The sequence below is a fragment of the Anser anser genome (genome assembly GCF_964211835.1).
Source record: "Anser anser genome assembly, chromosome: 8".
NCBI lineage: Eukaryota > Metazoa > Chordata > Aves > Anseriformes > Anatidae > Anser > Anser anser.
In genome coordinates this window covers 21703146-21721930 of record NC_139728.1, presented here as the reverse complement: position 1 = coordinate 21721930, position 18785 = coordinate 21703146, and the positions used below count along the sequence as shown (strand labels likewise).

General features: G+C 58.6%; 2 protein-coding genes across 6 annotated transcripts in view; one reads left to right on the top strand and one right to left on the bottom strand.

Moving 5' to 3' along the window:
* The window catches only part of ERI3 (ERI1 exoribonuclease family member 3), a 117958-nt gene extending 108712 nt beyond the window's left edge, over positions 1–9246 (top strand). For all 3 annotated transcript variants that reach the window (XM_083845951.1, XM_083845955.1, XM_083845952.1), the window contains one exon: positions 7628–9246. In XM_083845951.1, the coding sequence (XP_083702077.1) occupies positions 7628–7710 (83 nt within the window). In that variant the 3' untranslated portion in view covers positions 7711–9246. The remainder of the gene's footprint in view (positions 1–7627) is intronic.
* A 1218-nt stretch (positions 9247–10464) lies between these two features.
* Positions 10465–18785, bottom strand: part of DMAP1 (DNA methyltransferase 1 associated protein 1) — a 31968-nt gene continuing 23647 nt past the window's right edge. For 2 of the 3 annotated variants that reach the window (XM_083845943.1, XM_083845944.1), the window contains 2 exons: positions 17623–17695; positions 12113–15667 (listed from right to left, as the gene is read on the bottom strand). In XM_083845943.1, the coding sequence (XP_083702069.1) occupies positions 15321–15667; positions 17623–17695 (420 nt within the window). In that variant the 3' untranslated portion in view covers positions 12113–15320. Of the gene's footprint in view, positions 10540–12112; positions 15668–17622; positions 17696–18785 lie in introns of those variants that run through there. The other variant, XM_083845945.1, reaches the window with a different exon arrangement.

The window sequence follows — 18785 nt, the reverse complement described above, 5'->3', positions numbered from 1 at the left end:
CGTGAGGACGCAACCCCCAGCCGGAGGCAGGGCTACCTGCCCAGATCTGTTATTGCTTGAGAAAATCCCCTGGATTTTCTCTGGCTCTGATACCAGCGAGTGGCTCTGGAGCCACCGACTTCGGGAACTCGGCACTGTCACCTTGTCCCCAAGCACCAGGCCGTGTCCCCAGCCCAGCCCCGGAGCAAGGGAGCCCACCTCACCCTCGCTGCACCTCTCCGGTGCCCCAGCCGTGACTTTCTTCTGCGGAGCGACTTTGAGGCAAGCTGTAAAACACCGGGACGAGTTAAATAATACACGACAGTGTACGGTATAAATTACAGGAAGCCGGTGGTGGAGCGACATTGTATGCTGAATAAATTAAAGGCTGCGTGACTTACAGGCGAGATTGATCTCCTGCCGAGCATTTTGTTTGGTGACGTGCTTGTCATAAGGGAGAGCTAATTACCAGCTCGGCTCCGGCAGTGGGGAACGCGGAGCAGGCCGGGCGCCCCGAGCGTTGGTGAGGGTCCTGCACTTGTAGGATTTGCTCCTCCCGAGGCCGGCCACGTGCCAGGGTCCTGGTAGCCTGGCCGTGCCCCTGGGCCACCGGGCTCCGTCACGTCGCGGGGTGACGGACGTACCGGGGCGTCCTCTGCGGGTCCTGGTTATATGGGGCCCAGCACTGCTGCAGGGAGTGACACGGGGCCTGAAAGCGTATGACCGGGGTTTGGGCTCCCGCTGTGCTGGGGACACATCCAGCTGGGGCCGCCCTGGTGCTGCCGGCCCCGGGGCACGGCTGCGGGGTCAGCCGGAGGGTGCGCAGCGGAGCAGCGGTGGGCGAGAGCGCATCCTGCGGCGGGGGCAGCGCTGGCGTGGGGGGGGACACGGGGCTGGAAACGCGGCCACCGAGCCCCGGGGCTGAGCCCAGTGCCCCGTCCCCAGTGCCGGGCTGGATGCGGCCACCCCGTCGGGCTGTCTGTCACTCGGCGGGATTATGAGTAGTGAGCGTAATGCATCGGCGTATGAATAGGGTTGTCTGGCTGATGGTGATGTATCGTTTTTCATTACTGCCTCTCAAGCCCTCCCTGCTCCACGTGTGGAAATTCTATTTATTCCCTAATTTGTAAAAATTCCCTCCTTATCTGATACCAATCAGGGAGGGGTAATTGGCTCTCCAGGGCTAGCGGCTGGGGTCCTGATGAAGAGATATGTGTGTCTGCTCCGGCTGTCCAGGCACCCTGCCCTGCCGCACCAGCGACACAGGCCACAATTAATAATGATTTGCAAATGGCAGACAAGCAATAACGCAGAAAGATGTCCAGCCAGCCTCCTGCCCGCCCCTTAATTTCCTTCTGTAATATAAATGGCACGGGAACGAAAATCCAGCGCTATAAATTCTGAAATTAGTTATTCACCGTAATAAATGGGGCCCTTTTTGGTGCGCGGTCCCCCCCGTCTTCCTCCTCCGACCTCCCCCACTTCCCCCCATCGCCCGCCGCCTCCTTCATTTGAGCCCGAATATGCAAATGCCGTAATTTAACGGGATGGTGAAGTTGATTTTCATGTTAACTTAATTACTTTGATTTATGACGGGCTGCGGCGCAGACACGGCCCCGCCACCGCGCGGCTCCCCCCCCCGGCCCCTTCACGCTCCCGCCGCCCCGCTTCCTCGCCGCCTTTCCTCCCCTTCTCCGTCCCTTTCCTCGCTCCGTCCCTCGCGCTCTGCCCCAAGTTCGGTGCTTTATTAGCTGCCTGGAAGTGGACATAAGTCCTCGCGACAATGGCGTGATGGGGAGGACAAATTCCCCGTCCTGCCTTGTTTAATCGTGCCTGGATAATGGATGTATAATTGACTCATTTGAATGCTTTTGCCTACAGGAGTGCAGAGCATTAAATGTTTGATTGCCTTAATTTCCAAACAGATCATTATCCCCTTCTTACCCGCTCTTAATAAACACTTTATGAGGATTTTTTTTTTTTTGTAAAGGAAAAAAAATCTCCACTCCTCGTACTTCTCTGAAGTGATAAACTCTAATTAAGTCTAATATTTAAAAATATGGTAATGGCGACTTGTTTGAATAAGTGGCCTGCATTTCCATAATTTCATTATTACGTAAAACACGCTAATTATTTGAAGTGTGCTTATTACTAAAAGAGAAATCTCCTCCTAATAAAGATGAAATTGGCTTTTTCCCTGTGTTGCTGAGCGTGCTGCTCCCCTTCCCTCCTGGCTGGGGCGCCGGCGCCGCTCGCTTTGTTTGCCCGGGGACGCTCGCGGGGCCACGTCAGTGTCCCGGGGGCTCCGGCAGGATTTCGGGGTCCCAAGCACAGCAGCTCCCCTGCCTGAGCCCTGTGTGCAGGGGCTGGGAAGAGCATCCCGTCCCCCCGGCACGGGGAGCAGCAACAGGTAGGGGACAAACCAAGTACGAGAGCAAGGCTCGGCTCCAGGTCCGCCGCAGAGCGCTCGCCGGCTCTCCGGCGGGGCAGTCAGGGGAGGCACCGGGATGAAGTCAATATAAAACTAATTTCCTTTTCTTCGTGAAGAAATGAGGTGTGTGGCAGTAACGTAATTGCAGATAATGAGGTAAGTTATTCTTAATATTCCGAGCGTCGCTGTCAGCTCCACCTAATATACCTGCCGGCTGTCCGGGGCGCGCAGAGCCCCTCGCACCGCGCAGGGTTATGAGGCCATTCCTTTGGGAGCCTCGGGACCGGCCCTGACCTCCCGGTGGCTCCCTGACGTGTCCTTGTCCCTGCTGCAGCCAGGTGTCCCCGGCCCCGGCCCACCCTTGCCCAGCACCAGCTCCCCACAGCCGGGCCGTGACGTTTACCACCGGGGCCACCCCGACGGTGGGGTGGGGACCTGTGGCCCTCTTGTCCCCAAAGCTGGTGTGGCCGTGGGGGTGTCTGGTCCCTTTGGGGGGGGGGAACTGACGTTGTCTGTGCACAGCCACAGCCTCCTGCCGCAGCTTGAGTGGGGGACAAATGTCGGTGTCCCCCGGGGGTGCCGCGGGAGCACAGGAAGGCCAAAACCCCTCTTGCTTCTCAGCGTCACCCCCGCAGCGGGGCTGTCCCGGGGCTGCTTTTGAGCCGAGGCACGGCCTGGATGGGACCGTGCCGTGGTGGGGACGGGCGAAGGCTGGACACAGCCCCCTCCCTGCCCCGGCACACACGAGGCAGGCCGATGGCTCTGTCCCCTCCTGGGACGTGCCCACCCAGGGTGAGCAGCGCAGCCGGGCAGGGCGCGGGGGGGACACGACCCAGCACTTCCCCTCTGGGATTGCCGGGAACACCAGCAGCAGCGTGGGGGCAGCAGGGCTCCCACAGGTCACGAGGCCGCCGGCTGTCCCCTTGGCGAGGGGGGGAGGCTCGGGGAGGCTGTGGCCGGGCGTCCCTGCTTCCGCTGGCAGGGAGCCGTTCTGGGAAGGGAGCGGTGATATTATTCATTAACAGTAATCTGCCATTAGAACATTGACAAATGGCCCCTGGTCGCCTGAGCATCAGTTCTTGTACAGACCATAAAGCATGGGGACAGTTTAAATATGGACCTGCTCTGCTCGGGCCGGGGGGCGATCCGTCTTCCCAGCCGCAGCACAGGTGCGCCGGGGCTGGCTCCAAATGAGCACGGTCAGGGGGTCTCTCTGCTCCCGCAGCCCCTCGGGGCGGCCGTCGGCCCCACCGGCATGCAAAAGCTGGCTCCTTGCTCCGCCTGCTTGTCCCCGCCGCTCCCCGGGGTGGTGGCACCCGGGCGGTCTGGTGGCCGAGCCGGGAGAGGCGGGAACCCCCTCCTTCCCTCCCGCTACCTGGGGCTGGGGAGGGCGCGGGGGCATCGCTGCACCCGCTGCACGAGCCTCGCTCCAGCTCCTTCGCGTGGCACGGCCGCATCCTGCCAAGCCCGTGGGGCTGTGGGATGTCCTCTTGCTGCCGAAATCCTCTGTCCCCTCCTGGGCTCGCGGCAGTGCTGCTCTGCCCCAGCCGGGGGCAGGGGGTGCCGTGCCGGCGGTGCTGCAGGCGGCACGGGCTTCTGCCTCCGGCCCTGCCGAGGAGCGCAGCGGGAGCGCGTCGCTGTGCCAGCACAAGGACAAGGACAGGCAGCGGTGCTGAACGCTGGCAAACTCCAGCCCTAATTAAAAGGCCCCGGCGTGAGCTCGCTCTGCCTGGCCGTCCCCGTGGCAGAGAGCTCGGCAAAGATGCGGAGGGGGCCGGGACGCGGGTACGGAGGCGGTGAGGAGCCATCAGGGCAGGCTTGGCCCCGTCATCGCGGGACCACGGTGGGACCCATGCAGGGACACAGGTGATGCTCCGAAGCGACACGACACGGCGAGGGGCAGGGAGGCGCAGCGGAGCCGCTGCTCCGTTTGCAGAAGGCAGCATAACCCCACGCTGACCCCGTTCACACACACCGCGCAACACCCCTAAATCAATTGCATCTTATTATTACAATATCAATATACAATATTCCTACAATAACACCATTGATTTTCTACTCAGAGGCTGCACCTAAGTCTGTTTTAAAGAGGAGGGAGTTAATAGTGCCCTCATTAAAAATCTATAGATTACCCCCCACCCCAAAAAAGAAAAAGCAGTTTATATTCATTAGGGCTATTGAATATAAAGTAATATGTTTGTGTAGGACATTGGAGTAATGTGATAATCCGTCCGCATATCAGGGAGAAATCCACTTAGCAACCCTGTCAGCTTGACAAGAAAAATGTGCCCATAAAGTCGGGAATACATTGAGGGAGCAAGCGCGAGGGAGAGCAGGGGCGCGCGGCTGGGCGCGCGTGCGCGCGGCTCCGGCAGAGCGGTGTCGGCGGCGCGGGGCCACCGTCACCCTGCTGCCGGCTCGGGGACACGGGCGGGCACCCCGCTGCCCTCCGAGGTGCCTGGGGCCGGGGCAGCACGGGTGTGCTGGGGTGGGGAAGGTCGGGGCTCAGCCTGCTGCCACCCCGAGCACGGTCACCTGGTGGGACACGGGGCTGGCGGGTGGCACCGGTGGCTGTGGGACCCCCTGCGGCAGCGTCCCCCGGGGGGTAGCAGGGCTGCCCGCTGTCCTCCGCCGGGCTCGGCCCCCAGCCCCGTGGTCACCTTTGCAATGGATTAAGCACTGAAAGAGCAGAAAAGCAATCCCGTTCGCGCTCTCTTAGGTTGTCAATTGCCATTTTTGTAATAGAAATTCCTTTCACAAGGTAACAACGGCCAGATTTAGAGGATTTCATATTGCTAATAATTCCCCAAACAGCCATCTGACGGTGTTGTTTTAAAAGCCGCTTAGTTTTTTGCTTTGGAGTTTATGAAAATCTCCCACTCTAATATCCCGAGAGCCAGCCTATAATTGTGTTATTAAATCAATCGGAGCGGATTACATTGTAAAATCAATAGATGGCTGTAATTGCATATTAGAAAGTTGTTCTGCTGTTGTTGATTTTTTTTTACATGGATAATTATAATAAGCGTGTTTACCTTAGCGCTGATTTGGAATGAGTCTCACTAAATGACTTACGACGAGCCGGGCGCTCCCGCTGCCAGGGGGCCGTGCCGTCGTTTGGGGTGGCGAGGGCGATGCTGCCTGCCTGGGCGCAATTTCTCGGCCGGCCACGTCCCCGCGACGTCCCGCTGGGAGCCGGCCCCTGGGGAAGCTGCGGTGCGCGGGGCCGCTTGGCTGGGTGCGAGATGGAGGGGCCAGGGTCTGCGGGCAGGAGCTGGGGGCGCAGCAGAGGGGGAGCCGAGAGCGAGCCTTGTCCCGGGACCGTGGGACGGCGACACCGCCCTGAGCAGCCCCCCAGCTCCACGAGGGGCTGGCTTTGAGCAGGGACGAGTGGCAATGGGAGCCGGCGCAGGGCGGGACACGCTTCGTGTGCCAGGCCCCGTCAGTGCCACCTCGGGCAGGGATCTGCCAGCGGCCGGGCGCTGGTGGCCGGGCAGGGCTGCGGGGCCGGGCAGGGCAGCGTGGTGGCACCAGCCCTGCCGCGGGCACCTGGCAGCGGGGCAGCGCTGCCCGTCTGCGCGGGGCCCTCAATCCGGCACGCGGCACTGTCAGCAGGCAGCCTGCTGTCTCCTAGACAGTGAAATATGGCCACAATTAGCCCGGATACAGTTCAATTATGATAAACAGCGTTTGCACCCTTTAAGCCGTGATTAAAAGGCCTCCTCCCGTTGATAGAGAGACCTAATTTCACATTATTATCGCTGTAGCTTGATTATAAAGCACTCCCTGGATTTACAGTTGGGAGATGGATGTGGAGGCTTCTTTATCATTTACACATCAGTAATGATGCAGCCTTCCCTCCACCACAACATCCATCCAGCGGCGGCGGGGAGAGGGGGGCCCGGGCTGCGCCCCCTCCCGGGGCGCCCTCTCCCCGTGTCAGCCGGGCCCCGCTGCCACACACAAGTGGGCAAAGTCACCCTTACGGTAACAGCTTGATAAATGGGCGCGCGGTAATGAAATGGAGACATCAAGGCGTGGGGCGAGGAAGAAAGAGTGGTAATCGGAACGAGTGGAGCTGTCCCGAAACGGAGGGGAGCGGGAAGAAGGATCGCCTCTGTGCCGTGTGCTGTCAAGGGAGAAATTACACATTTACTCTTGCTTTTTCTTAAGGAGACGGCCCTCATAGATCAAAACATGGATTTACAAGCCAATTTTCAACATGAAATATAGACACCAGGAATCAATTTAAGCCCGGCTTCTATTTTAGCAAACGGTGCCTGCGTTTAGTCCCAGGTAAATAACGCCAGGAGCGCCTGCCCCCTCCCTGCCTCGCAGCCCCGCGGCCTCTCGCTCTGGCCACCTCGGTGCCGTGGGCTGTCCCCCAGCACCGCGGCCGTCTGCGGACCCGCAGCCCGGTGGCACGGCGGCACGGCATCCTGGGGCCAGCAGGCACAGGGTGGCACCGAGGGACAGCCCTGGCTGGGACGGGGACGACCCCGAAGCACGGTGGCAGACCTCGGTGCTGCGGCAGGGAGAGCCGGGTGCCGCGCAGCCCCTGCCCGAGGAGGGCGAGGGGAAGGGGAACGTGCGTGGCTGGTGGAAGGCAGCTGCGGTGTCACCGGCCAGCCCCAGCCCTGGCTGAGCTGTGGGGACAGCTCCTTCGTGGGCCTGATGCCTTACGGGGGAGCTGGAAGGGGGCGGCCATCTGTAGCTGGTGCTGGGATCACAGGGAAGCAGCTGCTGGCCCAGAGCTGGGGGGCCAGCTTGGATCCGGCTCGTGGGAACGCTGCTGTTCCTATACATCCCCGTGGCAGCACCCCACAGCGAGCAGTGGGCTGGGGGACACAGGGACACGGCAGCCGGGCATGGCCTGGGCAGTGCTGCTGCCCCGGGCCAGCCTCCAGTCCTGGCCGTGGGGCCATCCCCGTGCAGCGGGGCCGTACCGAGCGGTGGTGACGGGGAGATGGGAGCCCTGTGCTCGCCCCACGCCGCTGGGGAGCCCCTCAATGGGGCTGGAAGCCCTGAGGAGCAGTGGCTGTAGGGGGTCGAGGTCAGCTTGTCCCCTTGGCTGGGCTGGAGGGGACACGGGGGCCGTGCAGCTCCGGGCACAGCCCTCACCCGGCCTCGGGGCTCCACAGAGGTCCCAGCTCTGCCCCGCAGCAGCCCCGGGCCGCAGCGCGGTTCTAACCCAGCGCCTCTGTGCTCTCTCCGCAGACGACTGTAAGAACATCGCCAACATCATGAAGACACTGGCCCATAGAGGCTTCATCTTCAAGCAGACCTCCAAACCCTTTTGATCCCCAGGGCAGGCCAGGCAGGGCTGCATGCGCCCGGCGCCGGCGAGGCGGGGAGGACGGGCTCTAGCATTCAAACGGCAACCGAGGCCAGAGGAACCGACACAAATCTCAATTCAGCTGTTACTCCAGTAGAGGTTGTATATATGGGAAGGCAAATCTGTGTAGACCTGATGTGACTCCCTCTCTGGGCTGCTCCGGACATTATGCCATGCTAGCGGACAGCCGCGTAGGGCGCTTGCACCACATTTTAGACTCGTAGTTTGTTCTTTTCTTTGGCTCCCGATTTCCGTCCCTCCCTCCACGTCCCACCCCGTCCTCCCTCTCCCGCCCTGTAGCCACAGCGTCCCCCCGGCATGGGCCGTCCCCGCCTTCCCCTCTTCTTTCTTTTCTCTGGTTTTATGTTTTCAGGCCTTGACGGCTGCTGCAGCGACGCCGGCACGTGCCCGCGCCCGGGCTGCGCTCGTAGAGGCTCAGCAGTGTCGAGACGGCCCCGACCCTCCCCAGCAGCCCCGGCCTCTCCCCGAGCGCCTTTTTCCCCTCTTTTTGAGTCAACACTAACCCCTCTTTGACTCCTGTATGTGACAAACGCAATCCGTCTCTTTATGTTCAAGGTGAAGTGCCTGTATTCTCCGCTGCAGAGCCCCCGGCAGCCCCACCGCGGGCTGCGGGGCCCCGGAGGGCTCCCTTCAGTGGGGCAGGGGCCCGGCGGGCGGGCGGGCGGGCGGCAGGAGGGAGGTGACAGCGCCCGAGCGGAGCTCCCCCCCGTCCCATCGCGTCCCATCGCGTCCCATCCCGTCCCCGTCCCGTCTGCTCGTGCCTCTTGCGGGGATGGGTGGGATGCCCGGCCCTGCCCCAGCCCCGCCGACCGATTCCAGCTTCACCGGGGCCAGGCCCGCCGCAGCACCGCGTCCATTGCCGGCGGTGGACGTGCCAGCGCGCGCTGGCCCCCCCACCCCCCCGACCCACAGGTACCTGAGCAGGGGAGCTGCAAATTGGCCCAGGTCCCCGACCCTGCTCCCCTCCCATCCCCTCCGGCCTCCCCCGGTTCCCGAGCTGAGGCTCAGCCCCCGCGTGCCCACGGTCCCCGCACGCCGCGGGCCGTGCCGTGCCCCTCGCGGGTCCCCGCGGATGCTCAGCAGCAGCTGGCTTGTTGCCTGAGAGCCTTGCCGAGCACATCCCCTCCGGCTGGGTGGGCTCCCGGCCGGCCAGGGCGGTCAGGGGGCAGCTGTGGGGCAGGCTGAGGGCACGCGTCCCCCCAGTGTCACCCAGCCCCGGGGCCCTGCTGAATGGAGCCCTCGTCCGGGTGCTGACCTGCAGGGAGGCTGCAGCCCCGGGCCCGTGCGTGCATGGCCTGGAGCGAAGCCGGTGACGGCAGCCAGAAGGGCAATACAGGCACTGAACTTGGCGGTACATGACTGCATGGTGTGTGGTGTTCCAGTTAAACCAACCGATAATGCAAACCCAGCATTTTCATTGTCTAGTTATTCCAATCCTTGCTGTAAATGTGCCACATGAATAAAGTTTGGGGGTAAAGGAGCCCGGGCTGTGCCCATGCATGTGCGAGTGTGTGCGGGGACGGAGGGGGCTGAGCCGGGTGGGCGCGTGGCAGCAGGATGCCCCCACCAGCGGGGCTGCCCTCCCTGGGGGTGCAGCATCCCCAGCACATCCGTGTACCCCAGATGCCATGTGCAAACGCAAGCTTTTTGGCTGTGCAAGGGAGCTCGGGATATGTGCACACAGCCGTGGTGCTACCCAGCACAGCCTCGAGCCCACGGCAGGGTGACGGCCACCAGCAAGTCCCACGGGTGTCTGTCACCGCCCCCTGCCCTGCAGCCTGGCGCGCAGTCCAGGATGAAGCCACGTTCAGGAGGATGCCAGGCAGAGACGCGCGCTCCCAGCACACACATTACCTACTACACAGCCCTGTGCCTGTGCACAGAGCAGCTTTGCTCCTGGCCCTGTCCAGCACCTGGGAGCAGGGCACCCAGCAGCGCAGGGACCCCCCAGGGACCTGTCCAGCACCTGGGAGCAGGGCACCCAGCAGCGCAGGGACCCCCCAGGGACCTGCCCAGCACCGTGGTGCTGCAAGGAACAGGGACACGGCCACACAGCTGGCACGAAGCGGGCAGCTCCCGGAAAGCCCGGGCAGCCTCAGCCCGCTTGCTCCAAGCAAAGGTCACAGGGGTTTTAATGGCTCCCTCCGTGCAGCCCCCGATCAGCTTTATTGACCTATTTTCGATGGAGTCGTCTAATTAGTTTTCTATGAAAACTAAGAACTTGGCCTTTGCCCTTTACTCCTGCAGGCGAGAATGTGACTCAGAGGACGTTGTCACGGCGGATCGATCGCCGGTTACACTTGAAAGGCAGCGCGGAGGGGACGAGGGGGTGGGCAGGCCAGGTGGGTGCCCAGCTCGGCACAGCACCGGGCACACAACCGGGGCCACCGGGGCCCGCAGTGCAGGAACCCAGGCTGCCATCACTGCCTTCAGCGATGCCACAGCCCCTCCGGGACCCTACAGAACAAGAACCCGAACTGCCCGGGGTGGAGCTGGGATGGCTCTCACCACTCCTCCTGCTCTGCTCGGCCTGGTGGGGCTGATGCCCACTCTGGTGCAGGTTGCAAACGATGGGTTCTGTATTTACAGGGACACTCACAAAAAATCTAGTGGGTAAAAAAAAAAGTCAGCCGGCTGTCCCGGGGGCTCCAGGACAGGGCGGCACCAACCGTGCACACAGCTCTGCACCTCCTCCTCGCCCAACGCAGGGGGCTCATGGCTTCTTCACCTTCTTGACAGAGGAGGAGCTGGAGGCTGACTCCCTTCGCTTTCTCTGCTCCGAGAGGGAGATGGGAAACAAAAGGAAAACCAGGGTCAGCCGGTGGGAGCTGGCAAATGCGCCCGCCTGCCCCGCAGCCTGCCCCGCAGCTGGCGACAGGGCTGCAGAGCCAGCGGTGCCCAAGCTGCTCTGAGCCGTGCTGCCACCCACCTGGCTGGAGGCAGAGCCAGTCCTGGTGTGACAGAGCTAACCCGGCAGCGCCAGGGGGCTGGGCTGGCACCTTGGAGGGGGTGGCACCTCCCCGACATGGGTAGGGCTTTGGGACAAGCGTCTTTGGGGTGGGGGGGTCGGGGTGTGACCAGAACTGGGCTGAGCTCTGCAACAACCCGGCCCCGACGGAGCACACCTGTACACAACAAGCCCTATGGAGCAGGGCACCAGGAGAGGGGCAGAGCAGCTCGCACTACGGCCAGCTGTGCTGGGGCTGCTTGGAGCAGGAACGGGCAGAGCCTGGAAACTCCTCTGCTGTCCCGGAGCTGCTGTGAAAATTGCCCAGGAGCACAGCAGGAGATGAGAGGGAGAACCACAGCTCCTCAGAGAAACACCTCTCTTCTTCACCAATCTGACTGAGCAGGACTGATGGGCTCTGGTGGGTTCTCACCTTTCATGCAGTAAGTTTTAGGGCTGAATCCGGGCACACATCCGGGGTAAGATGGGGCCATTCACAGCACGCTGGGAACACAACCCTCGTGTACCGCTGCGCTGCGCCTCCGTGCCAGGTGCTGCACAGACACCACGGCCACGGCTGCCTCCCATCACTGCGGGGTCAGCGCCCAAAGCCCCGGGCACACCAGTGACCACGCACCCTGTGCACACGCAGCACCAGCACCCCAGCAGCGTGCGATCGGGTCCCCTTTGCACAACGGACCGTGGGCAGTGGGGAAGGAGGGGCTGCGCAGTCAGTGCCTGCGGCCAGGTCCCCGCCGTGCTGAGCCCTGCAGCAAGCCCCATCTCCAACGGGGCTCCCCAAAACACTCCCGGACTCCCCATCCCTCCTCCTGCAGGTCCCTCGCACGCCGCTCCGTGTGCTCGGCGGCAGCGTGGTGGGAGGCCCTGCCGCCCGCCCCAGCGGGAAGGCGGCCCCAGTCCCCGCTGCGCGCCTGGCAGACGGCAAACAGAGCATGGAATTTGCACGGCTAAAAGTTAAATACAACACACACACGGATTTCGTCAGAGGGCCTGGCACGGCTGCCTTCGCGGGATCCGATTAACGGGGAAATAAAAGGGCCAGAGAACCCACGCAGCAGTGCGAACAGATGCCCTATAAAAATCAAATACGTGGTAATCAAGGGGACCTAAAGGTACATTTAAAAAAACAAAAACCCACCCTGGAAACAAAGGAACGGGGCTTTGTGGCTTTCCTGGGAGGGCTGAGGAATTAATGGGGAAGAGCACATGTGTTTGATAATCTTTATATGGCAAAAGACCCATCTTTCAAATATGTCACAAATTCATATTAATCACCTTCCTATTGCCTTCTGTGGCGCAGCTATTCCAGTTGCCTTGGGCAAAATTGGGAACTGTCTGGTTAAAAAAAATGTTTTACATTATAATTTACAAGAGCCTACAAGTCTAGTTTCTTTTAATGGAAAGAACGATTAAAAAAAAAAAAGAGTGGAATATATATACACCCTGGTATATATACACTATATATATATATTAAAATATATATATATATAAAAGACAGATATTGTAACTCCATCTGGAAAGAGAGAATGTTTGATCTTAACAATGTAACTTCTAGCTTTCAAACAGGCTCAGAAAACAAGAAGTCAGCAGGAGTTCAGATAAAGGAAGCTTAAAAGTCAAATAATTCTGACTCTGAACCCGAGACTTCTTAGACTCAAGGTCTTTTCCTTTACCCATTAATGGGCTGACTTGTGAGCTCAGGAACAAAGTGCTGCAATGTGAGGATTTCTGAGAGTCACTCATTACAGATCACTGAGTGGAGTCTGAGTTGCGGAAATCAAAGGATCCAATCTGGAGTAACTGGCTGAACTTCTGCTTGGAACTAATTTGTTCCGAGTTCGGCTCACCTTTCACCTCCCGAAGGCCCCGAGCACAGTCCCTACCGGGGTCAGCGGCAGACGGCGCCGGGGGGATCCCGGCTCAGCTTTAATGGTCAGCGACGGGCACCGCAGCCCCAGGAGGAGGGACACAGGGGATGCAGCAGGGCAGTGCAGTGCTGCGCTTCCCGCTGCCCACAGCGGCCGCGGCACGCAGGCACTGCTCCTGCCCGGGGCTCACGGCGCACGCCCTGCTGCACGGAGCGCAGCGCGGACAGGAGGGGCTTCCAGGAGGGGCAGCAAGGCCCTAGGGATGGCATCACCGAGGGGCAGCGCTGCTGGGGACCCCCAGGGATGTCTGCTCCTGCCTATGCCCAGGGGAAGGGCTGAGCTGGAGAAAGGCCCTGGGGACAGCCCCATGCTGAGAGCACAGCCAGCTGTTGGCACAACGGTTACCTCTGGGTGCTTTCATCCAACCACGCCAAACCCTGGAAAGGAATCCAGGCTTGCAGAGAAGAACAAGGGATTCAGGGCTCGGTCCTATGCCTGGCTTTGCCACTCACTCTCCCCCAACATCTGGAGCAGGATACTTCTCTCCAGGGAAACAAATCTGGCTTCAGGGGAGCAGCTGGCTCGGAGGCTGAACTAATCCGTGCTCAAACCAACATGCGGAGTGCCATGGACGGGCAGTGCTAGACAGCACAAAGGGATTCATTCTCTAACTCAGAGGAATTTGAAGCAGGGAGATTAAACGCTTCCCCTGGCAGCTCAGTGGCAAAGCACAGGCTTGAACTCCAAGTTCAAGGCTGGCGTGGCTGGGCTAAACCACGGAAGCAGGCTTGGCGAGGTGCAGGGCGGGCTGTCACCCACAAACACCCACGGCCAGGGCTGCAGGAGGCAAAGGAGCACGGCACGCTGTGCCCCAGCACACCACCTGCCCAACAAACAGCTGCCTGTTGGTGCTACCAGCACTGCAGGGTGGCGACACTGCCACGCACCCCACCAGGACTGCCCCAGCCACCCCCCAACCTTCCAGGTGCTGATTTTTTTTTATCTGTGACACCAAGTGAGAGGCACTGGGGCAGGGCAAGGAACACCAGCAACACACGGCCTCCAACCAGCTTAGCCCATCCTTGGGAAAAGATGGCTGTGGGCCACGGGCTGCTGGTCCCTCACGCTGCCCGAGCACCCAGAACTGCAGGAAAGGTACAAGGCAAGTGCTGTGCTAGGCCGTGCCCAACTCTCCAAGCGTGCCCGAGCCAGGCAGAACATGGCACAGCAGCCCCATTCCCCTTCTCTCCGAGATACCCCTCCAGCTGGGATGTAATTTTTTCCCCCCTCAAAAGGTAACATAAAATGGTCACAGTGTGAATGTGCTTGACCTTTTGTCTTGGACTAATCTAATTGTGTCGTCTTTGTGTAATCAGCCGGTAAAGGTCAGTGCTGTATTTAACATGGAGGCCCTTTAGGTACTGAATTTGCCTTGCAGTGAATTAACTTGATTATATTTCTTTCAAATATGTCAGAGACCAGGTCAGTTTAACCCTCTCTGCGCTGCCCGGGCCCACCTCTTTGTTTCCAGCTCCAGGAGGTGGCGCTGAGGAAGGACGTGGTCAGAACCACACTTGGGCTCCCTCCTCCTGCAGCCATGGCCGCCACCACCACCACTCTCCCACCTTCCCAAGGAGCAGCCTCGAGGGAAAGCAGGTGTGTTGTGAACCAGCCCAAGAGGTTTCCAAACCGGGATATACCGCGGACCGCACGGAGGGGTGAGATTTCAGATGGAATGCAGTGGGAAAAAAAGATTCAGAAGACTCCTTTGCAAACACGAACCTGTCTCAGCGGAACGCTTCCTTATGACTCCGTATTGTCACAATTGAATAGGACATTACTCAAGTCCAGATTAATGTGTCACCTCTGCCGCTGACAGATAAGGTGTTCTCAATATCCTGCAATAATACATTATACATTTGAGAAAGTAAAGGTCTGTGACGCTACCGGGGCAGTTCGTCTGAGGCGTCGGGGATGCCACAGCGTGGAGACGGGCAGCTTTTCATCAGGCAGTTCAGCTCAGCTGTGCCAGGGGACCGCATGGAGGGGAAAGCAACCTTGGCTGACCCCCAGGCGTACCCTCGGCCCTGAGGCAGCGGTGAGGGGCTGGCAGCCTACCCTCGGGGAGGTAGGGAGGAGAGAGCTGGTGATGGATTTACAGCATGCACAAGACACTGTCGCAGGGCTCGTGGTTGAAGCTTCAGTGGCTTCCAGAAGCCCTAGGTCTGGCTTTCCTTTCTCAGCACTGGAAGTGGGGTAGAGAAATACACCCCTTTGCTCTTCAGATGCCTCTCTCCTTCCCCAGCCTCCTGCCCCAGGTAGGGCTACCCCTCAGCTCCAGGGACTTGGGCAGATCATGGCTCATCATATCAAGGCTGCTTTTCCCACTTGCTTCCCTCTGTTGAGCAACCCTTATGGGGTTGTGTCTAGAAGGAAAATGCCTCAGGCCTGCAGCTGTACTGGCATCACTGTTGCTGCCCTGGCGCAAGCTCTCGTCACCCAAAGCCTCGCTGCTTTGGTCCACGGTGGCACCCGCATCAAGCCATCTGCCTGCATGCAGGATGTAGAAAGACCTGCTGACCCCACCTATAGCACCAAGAACACTGTCCAGCACAGGAGACAAGCCCAGAGAGCACTGGGACTTGGGGAAACGGGCGTGCTGTGCTCCCTTGGACGTGCACGCCTGGAGGGAGAGCAGGGCAGCATCCCCAGCGCTCGTCAGGGCATCTGCGTCGGAGACCTGAGTGCTCCCTGTTCTGCCCCCCCAACCTTCCTCCTCACCGAGTTGGGGGTCAGTGGTGCTCCTACTACATCAATGATCTGGTCCTTGGCATCGCCCTTGCCCTCCTCGATGCCGAGCCCTGCCTGGCCATCTGGATGGGCACCTTCCGCACTGAGGGGGCCAATGCTGCCAGCTTTGGCCAGCGCCTCGTAGCGGTGCCGTAACATCTGCAGCTCATATTCACAGTTGGCAAAGGCTTGCTTCAGCTCATACAGCAGCACCAGGTCACTCCGCAGCTCGTTGAACATCTGCACGATCTCCTCCGTGGGCATAGGGTTGAGATCTAAGGAGAAAAAGGAGTCCTGTTAAACACCCAGAGCAGCAACCCCACGTCAGAAGATCCCTAGAAAGGTCCTGGCTGCACAGTTCACCCCCACAAAGATGTGCCAGGAGCCTCACTCCCACCACGTGGTTCTGTAACAGTTGAATACCTGGAATTTCCAGGCTGCCCTTTGGCTCTGGCCAAGGACTAAGGGTGAACCTGCTAAATTCAGGACTCACCAAGTGAAGGGTGAAGAAAGACTGAGACAGGTCAGACCAGAAGGCAGAACCTTGCTACCCACCAGCTGATACAATGGGAGTAAGTCCTTAGACACTGTTGCAGAAGACAGAAGAGCTCCTGTTGCCCCTGTGCAGGCACCAACAAGAGCAGATGGGCTGAGCTCTCTCACCACTGCTCCTCCCAGAGCAGGGCTGAGGCACAGAACTGCTCTGGTGCTGTGTTACAGGCACATCTTAACACGGACCTGAACTGCTGGTAGCGGGGGCTGGCAGACCACCCTGCACCTTGCGTTCTGCCGCAATCACACACACACAGAGCCAGGAAGAGCTGCGTGTTCTGGAAAAGGACGAAGCTCTGTGTATCTGTCCTGGTACAGCATGGCCCTGCTGGCTGCAGGGCTGGCTGCACGACCCCTAACCGCCAGCAGTGTGTTCACCACACGAAGCCCGGGTGGTTTTTCTGCACTCTACGGCACAACAGGGCTGGAGCTCCAGGAAACCCTTGAGATGTGTGTATGTTATAAAGCTGGAGTGGGGAGTCAGAAACCCCTCCTTACCCTCATGGAAAGTGGGCTTTAAGAGGCACTCAGATCCTTCCAAAGGCTTCCCTAGCAAGCTCAGCTGGCACTCTTTCAGCCTCAATCCTGCCATTCCACTAAACACTTTTACACTCCAATTAATCTCCTTCCATCTCTCTCTCCTTTATTGTCAGTCAAAAGATCTACCTATTTTTCCCTGGGCTACAGACTGCTTTTAACAGGGAAAAAAAATGACAGTAACTCCCTTAGTTTTAAAGCAGAAAGGGGAAATCACCCGGGCTGAGCTGCTTTTACCAGCTACAGGAGGCTTTCGAAACTGCACACAGTCTCTGAGGCAACGTATCAAGCCACAGACCAGTTGGCCCAAAAAACTAACAAGAGCTAACAGAAGTCAGGGCTGGGAGCGGGTTCAGTAAGCTCTTGTAAATCACCGTAAGGCTTTTTTTTTTTTTTTTTAAATTCCTGCAGACACAATGCAGGGGAAAAAGGACCTCAGGTGTCTAATCAAGGGGCACTGCATGCTGGGACCTGTAGTACCTACAAACCACACTTGCTGCATGGAGGGCAGCAGCTGACCATGGGCTGCACTGCTTCCCCTCCGACTATGAGTGGGTATTGTACGTGGCAAGCAAACCCTTCTTTCTGCTGCTAAGACACTAGAGTTCAAGAGTGAGGGATGTGTGTTTACTTGCCTTTCAGCAGAGGTGCTCCAGATTTTCACACAGCATGCAGCCTATAAAGGGGGGATGAACAGTCCCAGACGCATTTTGGACTTGCCACCGTGAGCAGTAAATTAAGGGGAAACGAAGCTTGAAAGCAAGACAGGGCAGCCCTGAACAATGCGCGTGCCATGGTCACTAACACACTTAGAAGTACCTCTCCCGGCAAGGCTGAGATTTGCCTTCCTAATACTGTGCTGCCTCTCTTGATGGTTAAAAAGGCCCAAACAAGAGAGAAACAAAGGGTCTTTTAAAACATTTTTCTACTGGGAGGAAAGAAAAAAACCCTGTGCATCTTGTTCTGGCTTTTACCCTCTCTCTTTCTTTTTTTTTTTTTAAACACATAAAATATTTTAAAAACCATTCACATACTGTTATTCAAGAAACTGGCTGTATTACTAGGGGAAAAAATAGCCCATCTCAAGAACAAAGGCTAGCTCTGTGTGTCTCTTTCTCTCTCGCGTGCCCCCTTTACTCACCTACTCCGAGTTCCATCAGCATCTGCTCCAGGGCTTTAATCTTCTTCTGTCCCACCGAGCTTGGCAGTTTCATCTGGAACACAAAGGTAACAGAGCCACACAGCTCAGAGATAGCCCTCACTCACAGCCGTCTAGTTCAAAAGGCAAGAGAGCTTTTCTTTTTATAGTGCAGGGGGAACAAAAAAAGAAAGGGAGAGAAAGGAAAATCAAGTGGTAAGAGAAGGAGACAGGGGCTGAAAGTTTTCAGACTAGGTCCGAGGGCAGGTATTGAAAAGCCTGGTCGCAAGGGCTTTTATTTTCTCTCTCGTGTGTGTGCAAGACACGCTGTTTTACAGTTTCCATGTGTCACTGAATTAACAACAAAAGTTCTTCTTGGCTTCAAAACCTCTCCCGCGGTGCCCAGCCCATCAAAGGGCTCATTTACACAGTGGCTAATGTGCAATGCTGCCCTACTTTATTCGCTTTAGCCGGCCTGATTAGACTCATGCGCTAACAGACTCACTTCTCCTTTTACCTGCTGAGCCCCAGACCTGTGGGATTCATTTACAGAGCAGGCTTTATAACAAAGGGGAGAGACAGAGAGAGCACAGTTACTTGACTGGCGGAAGTGTGAACACACATTTACATCGGAGCTAAGGGGCTAGGTGAGAGAGGAAGCATCAGATGTGAGCTATGAAAGGGAAGCGGAGCTGGCCAGGAGAGGAAGAATGCATACACTTAGCAGGGTCCTTCCTCTGCATTCATTTGGGCTCTGCCAGGAGTGCTAGCTGCTCAGACCAAGCATTTATTACATTACAAGCTGCACGAACGCAGCTGGCACAATATGGCAGGGAGAACAGGGCTCCGAGCCCTGTGGATACATCCGAGAACGAACGAAAGCACATTCTTGCCTCGACGATGCTAAAAGACAGAGCAGGAGGGAGCTGAGTCACAGCACAGCAGCCTCAAACACCTCGCTGCAACGCTTTCACGGGCTGTCCCTCCGCATCCAGCCCTCGCAAGGTGACCCCACCCCTGCACCTGGGGAGCACCATCCTAACAAAGCCTCCAGCTGCCCTTTCAACAGCCAAGAAGTGAAAGTTGCCTGCAGACACCCTGCATCCTACTGATACTTACGGATCAGTAGCCCCAACGTCTGCCAAACCAACCATGAACCTGCATCA